The sequence below is a fragment of the Otolemur garnettii genome, unplaced genomic scaffold, assembly GCF_000181295.1.
Source record: "Otolemur garnettii isolate 467f Iridium unplaced genomic scaffold, OtoGar3 scaffold00039, whole genome shotgun sequence".
In the NCBI taxonomy this organism is placed as follows: domain Eukaryota; kingdom Metazoa; phylum Chordata; class Mammalia; order Primates; family Galagidae; genus Otolemur; species Otolemur garnettii.
In genome coordinates this window covers 8,451,885-8,458,539 of record NW_003852434.1, presented here as the reverse complement: position 1 = coordinate 8,458,539, position 6,655 = coordinate 8,451,885, and the positions used below count along the sequence as shown (strand labels likewise).

Here is a 6,655-nt window from a genome sequence, read left to right as displayed (position 1 = left end):
CAGGTACTTCCACTGGTCTAAACCAATGCCTAATGGGAGACGTTTTTCTTTGACAAGCCTGACATCAAACTAGGATCCTTTTTGAATTATTATTCCCAAATCGCATGTGGTTATAAAGCTCTTCACTAGAAATTCTGCATTTGGTGACTCATGGGGCTCAAAAGAGTCTAGACAAACATGAGCCTGTGACACTGCTTGGAACTTAAGCTTTTTCAATAACATCACAACCCAGGGCATTATCACCACTCCTGAGAAAAAGAGTGTAAAGTGGAAACATGGAAATGTCTCCATGGAAGCAAGCTTTTTGGGGACTGTTTTCTACAGTATTTAAGAAACAAGAAAATTTATTTAATGCCAATTATTCGTATGGACTTCACTAACAACAAAATTTATATTTTAGGCACAACCAGGTGATAACTCTACGAGAACCCCTATCCAGACGGACCTCTACATTCAAGTTGCCATTTTTGACCATGTTTCCAGAAGAAAGACTTAAGTACCAACATGCTCGATGGCTTCCTAATGATTTAGCAAATATGGCTTCCAAACGATTTAACTTAGCTAAATTTAAATAAATTCTGTAGACAGAAGCAAATCAGAATAGTAAATGAGTCCTGTGGCTGGAAGGCAAGTTAGAATAATAAAAGGAAATAAATAAATAAGAAGGAAAACTGTAACCTTGCCTATCTTTTATTATACAGATATCTCTTTTCTCTAATTTGAGTATTTTTATATTTTCCTATAGTGAAGCTGATTGCAGCTGTTCATTGGAGAGAATCTTGTTGCTACTTCAGAAATACAGTAATTGGTGACATGTTTTGTAGCTCAGATTTCCTAGAACAAAAATGTTCTAGATTCTACTCTTCTCAAATCTAGTGGATCAAGCATTATGCTAGGATGGTAGCACTCCTAAAATTATTGGATATTGATAAGAGACTCCAAATTGGAGGATAGGCATAAGGGAATATAAACACAAGGTTTTCAGTATTACTGAGTAAATAAAATCTTAAATATTTCATGATAATGTATAAAATTAATGGAAGTGTTTAATGTATGGATGAGTCCGGACAGCATGAATCCCATTGACGGGGAAGCTGAGGAAATGAAATCTGAGGGAAACTAGAAGATTCTAGAGAAATGAAGATTTCACAGGAGAAACAAACATGTGCCTCCCATGCGTCCTGCAGGCGGCTTTTGTGCAGAGAGATATTATTTGGAGGCCACTGTTTATTTAAAAATAGTGTTCTTCTCTTCCTCCACTCTCTCCCCTTCAATTCTCCTCCCCTGTAAGTAATCCAGTACTGAGGTGATTAGGTGGGGATAAGCAAGGTAGAAGTCTGTTCAGTGTGTGGGGTGGGGTAGGAGCGCCTAGGGCAGGGCGTCAGAGTTCAAATGGGGTGAGAAGGCGGTATAGGGAAGGTGATGTCTGGGCGTGAGATAGCAGATCCCTAGCAGGTGAGTAAAGTGGTGTTAAATTGCAAGTATATGCAAGTTGATCAAATGCTCTCTAAACTGATAAGAAAGAAGCTTCTCTTGAAACCCACCATGGACAAGTGCTTCCACTGGTCTAAACCAAATATTTTTATTATTCCATCACTGCGGCCAGCTAAGAGGTTCTAGGTGCAGGAACACCCCAACATCAGTAAGCGTGGAGCACCCAGATCTCAGATTCTCAACACTTTTTTCTATCAGAAAAAAGCAGAAATCGTTGGGGAAACAACTGGTTTAAGGGCTAAGGCAGGAAAAATACAAAAGTCTAGAAGATCTTTTTGTAACAGAAAGCAAAGAAGTTCTCAGAAAATGAAGATTTATCAAAAGGACACAGAACCCAGTTCAAAAGATTCCCACTGGCCAAATCTGGGGCAATCTGGGCATCACAATCAAGGATAACAACAGGAACACAATAGAAAGTCATGAGTCCACGATGATCTACAGACTTGAAAAATTGGAAGTTTGGTGAGGAAGAGGATTTTTACAGAGTACCTCGCCACAAAATACTTACTAATTACAGAGAGAAAAATGGAAATGGCTGGTAGACGTGGCTTTCAGCCAGCGATCAGAGCAAATGTCAGCATTAAGGAGGAGCTGAATTTGTGCCCTACTAATCTAAATCCATTCATCAGATATCTCCATTTTAAACTGGAGCAGCAAGTCTTACCTGACGCAAGAACAGAATGCAGCACTCTTTGTATAATGGTCTTAAAAAGTTATGTAACCTGAGTTTAATCAGGAGAAAAATCAGATAACTCCAAATCTAGGGGCATTATGCAAATCACTGGCCTATACTCTTCAAAAGAGACATGACCATGCAAGTGAAGGTGAGATAGAGATGGAGATGGAGAGAGAGAGAGAGGGATACATAAACCAAACACGATATATGATTCTGAGGCAGATCTTTATCCTATAAAGAGAATTTGGGGACAGCTGGTGATAACTGAGTGGTTTCTGAATAGTAGATGGTAATAACATAAAAACATTTATTTCCCAGTTTGGGTGATTTTATTGGGCTTAATTGTAGGAAATTACACTTGAAGCATTTGGGGGCTAAGGGGGGGGGTCATGTCAATAGTTTATTTACAGACAATTCAGGAGGGAAAGGAGAAGGTTTTTATGCCTTACTGCAGCTTTTTGTAGGTCTGAGGATAGTTTGTAATGAAAAAAAAATGGATTTATTACATTTATAAATTCAAAACCCAGGTTCCTTATAATTCACAATACATAAATTATATTATTCTCTCTATAGATTTAACCAGATTTTAAAAATCACTTTTATAAGTCTTATAAACATTTAAAAATTCATTCATACGCTTCAATGGACTCAGTTTTCTAAGGATTTCAAAATTTTAACTAAAAATAAGCCTTCCCCTGCATGTGAATAACTATTGTAAATCCAATAAATTAAACATAAATATAATGCCTCTTCTGTTCACTCAAATGGTTCAGAAGAGTTCTCAAATTTATAAAATTACAATTTAAAATCAGATCTGGATCAATTATTCAAATATCACATTTCAAATTGGAAGAGCAAGGCTTGCCTGTTAGATATTCTATAATATGCCAGTTTCTCTAAAATGTTAAACTATTTTAAATGCTTTCACATATTGGTAATTTAAAATATTTAAAACACTTAATATATTTACCGATTATTTCTTCTTTCAATCCCTAGTTTTAAAATGCTAAAATGCCAATTATCACAGGTAATTCTTATGTTAGCTTCCGCCCTTAATTCACTGATAGTGTATACTAACTGGAGATTTGAGTTGGGTTATGGGATGTCATGGATTACTGTGAAAGTTTTGAGACAGACAGTGTTATGGTCCACTGTTTTCCTTCCAAGAAACAGCAGGCAGCATCCGTCCTGATTCACCCGTGAAGTTTCAACTTGCTCAGCTTATCAGTATTGCTGGGAGGGCTTGATTTGTTTCCATCCACACGGATTTTATCTTTCTTATGGGTCTCAAAACTTTCATAATAACCCACATATTAGTTTTCAAGGGCTGCTACAACAAAGTAGCACAGACTGGGAGGTTTAAACAACAGAAACTTCTTTTCTCACATTTCTGGAGTCTAGAAGTGTCAAGGCCAAGGTGCCAGTGGGTTTGGTTCCTTTTGCAGCCTGCCTTCCTGGCTCACGGCCTCCTCACTGCGTCCTCACATGGTCTTTCCTCTCTGCGCACATCCCTGGTGCCTCTCTGTGTGCCCAAATTTTATTTTATTATGAAGACAGAGCCTGATTGGATTGAAGCCCACCATAATAAACTCATTTTAACTAATTACCTCTATAAAGGCCCTAAGTCCAACATAGGAACATATGGGTTTCAACATGTCAATTTTGGGCAGAGACAGTTCAGCCCATAATGTGGCATGTGGACGACAAACATCCAGGACATTTCCCTGTGATTAGGCCCTGATAGCAAATGCTCAGCCAAATCTAGACCTCTGAGGAGTCTAACATCATGCCTGTTAGATGTCTTGCCATCTAAGCGCCCCAGGTTCCAGTTTCATATTATCTAATATCCTAGTCTGCTTTGAGTTTGCATCACCTACTTAGGTTGAGTGAGACTCAGTGAATCTATGCATGTTCTCATTCTGTTTCTGAATTGGTTTTATGTTCTTTCCATAGGCCAGGCTGCAACTCCCTATGCATTGTATGTAGACGGCACCCAATTGTATTGACCATTAGCTCCCAAGTCCTGCTCTGTCCTGCTCTGTCCTTTTGTCACCGTTCTAAGGTCACCGCAATGTAGCTCTTAGAACTTGGAATTTCCCATCATGCAAACTTGCTCAAAAGACTTCCACCCAGTAAAGAGGGGAGAGCATTTAGGGAACTCTCACATACGAGTCCAGGGTACATCAAGAAGGTAATTTTAACCTACAACTCATGGTCGAATGCAGGAGGAGGGTTAAGTGAAATAGCTGGGAAAATCAGCAAAAAGAACAGTGTGCCGAAGAGATAGGACCAAGGAGTGAGCTCGCCAAGTGCAGGGAAATGAAGCAAGAAATTAGGCAATGCAATAATGAGTAAATGCATCAAGAACCAGCCTGTTTGGCGAGCTGAAGCGGCCAAATCACTTTATCTTCTTAGACGTTAATTCCTGAAAGTCCCTTGAAAATCCCAAACATATATGATCTCTCCTTGCTCTTTCTTTAATCTATTTATAGACTCAGCTGAAGAGAATAACCTAGCAAGTTAAATCTAATTTTTTCCAAGTAATAGTCTAGGTGTACTATTCAGAATTCTGAATGCAAGTGACAGAAATCCAATTTAAACATTTATTACAAAACCACGAGGGTGTCACCCACAAAAGAAAGGAATGTCTGTATCTCAGGAGTAATCACAATAAAAGACCAGAGCACTTTCAGTCTCTCCCTCATATCCTTAGTGCTGAGTTTGTCTCTGTGCACTATTATTTTCTTTTTCTATAAAACAGCCTTTGTGTTTATCCAGAACTTCTGTGATCATAGGAAATATGGTCTCAATGATTCTAGATCTTGTAGTCCCCGCCCCCCCCCCCCCCCCGGGCTTGGCTCTATTCCTCTTCCCTCTCTCCCTAAGCCCCCTTTTTCCCCAAGTTTAGAATCCCAGAGAAGGAACTCTGGGATTGATTCATCTTTAACAGGAAACTCAGCTTCCACTAAAACATAAAATCTAAAATGGTCAGGCTGTGTAAAATGGTGTTCCCCATAAGAATAACAACTACGATAACCTTGTAAACGAATGAGAATCTTCAGAAAAGTGGCTGATTCTGTGACAAAATAATGCATCCATTTCAATGAAGTAGGAAGATAGAGTAGGAGAGAGTGAAGGGGGAGTCTGGGGCACTCAGGTATCTGTCCTTTTAGCGGGAGGGAATTCGTCTCTTTTCACTGGCAGCGACAACAGAAGAGCAGCAGGCTAAGTGCCTGGATAAGCCTCTCTTCCTCTGTTTCTTCTTTCATAATACAGCTTACTAAGACAAGCAATTTGTATTGTGAACACTCTCTAATATACAACCATCCTCTTTAATGATACTGCGTCTTCCAGAAGATGACATATAACACTAGACAATAACCATTAAGTATTTTAATCTCAAAGAAATTAAAAGGGAAACAACTGCTCATTCCTTCGTGGAGAACCCGTTGTGAGCTAGATACCCTTCCCAGGGCACGATAATAAATGAGCACTTTCCTCAATAAATTCACTGGCTTGAAATACAAAGGGATCTAAAAGAATCTTAAATTTTTATTGCTGTTGGCTGTTGCTGCTGCTACTGCGGCTGGATTTCCCCTCATTACAGCTACAATAGATTTTTACCACGTGAAGGAAATCGAATTGAACATTTATATTGTACCTGTCCTCATCAGTAAGCCATTGGCCTGAAGTTTTCCAGTTGATATCCTAAGATTTTATAAATTAAAATCTTGTGCAAATGATGATAATTTGACTCCTTGTTTCCTCTATTTATGATTATTACATCGACCACGACTTGCTAGAATTCATTAAATCCCAATGATGATGCTAGCTTATTGGCAATACTTCTAAGGAAGGATTTCCCAAAGTAGGCTTTGGGGAGTGCTGGTTTTTTCAGAGAATCTGCAAAAAAAATAAAACAAATTCTGTGTTAAATATGGTTGTAAATTTGCATCCTACAGTTCTCTCCCAGAAACTCACAATATAAGTTAAATATTATTGACTCTGAAAAGTTCCAAAATAAGGAGAACTCTCTAAGTTTGATCTAGGTTCCCGAATTGCCCACTTATCAACGTGCCTCCATTTTCACCATGTTGTCAGTGTTTTGAATTTTTACCATTCTAATAGTTGGGTAGTAGCATCTCATTGTTGTTTTAATTTACAATTTCCTAAAGATACAATATTGAATGTGTTTTCATATTCTATTTTCCATCTATATACCTTCCTTTTTTATTATTATTTTTTATAATTAATTATTTTTTATTAAATCATAACTTTGTACATTGATGCATTTATGGGGTTCAGGGTACTGCTTTGATATCCAATGTGAAATGTTTACATTGAACCAAGTAACACATCCATCACAATTATACTCATTTCTTAATAGTTTTGAAATGTACCATTGCATCATGCACATTAGATGAGGTCTCCCCAAATACTCTCCCTCCTTCCATATGCCCTGTCCTCACCCCTCTCTCTCCTCTT

General features: G+C 38.2%; 1 protein-coding gene across 1 annotated transcript in view; it reads left to right on the top strand.

The window, feature by feature from the left end:
* The window catches only part of CUNH4orf22 (chromosome unknown C4orf22 homolog), a 486,210-nt gene extending 485,714 nt beyond the window's left edge, over window positions 1-496 (top strand). Inside the window, exon 9 of the mRNA XM_003790054.1 lies at window positions 401-496. Coding sequence (XP_003790102.1) covers window positions 401-496 — 96 coding nt within the window. The remainder of the gene's footprint in view (window positions 1-400) is intronic.
* The last annotated feature ends 6,159 nt before the right edge of the window (window positions 497-6,655 follow it).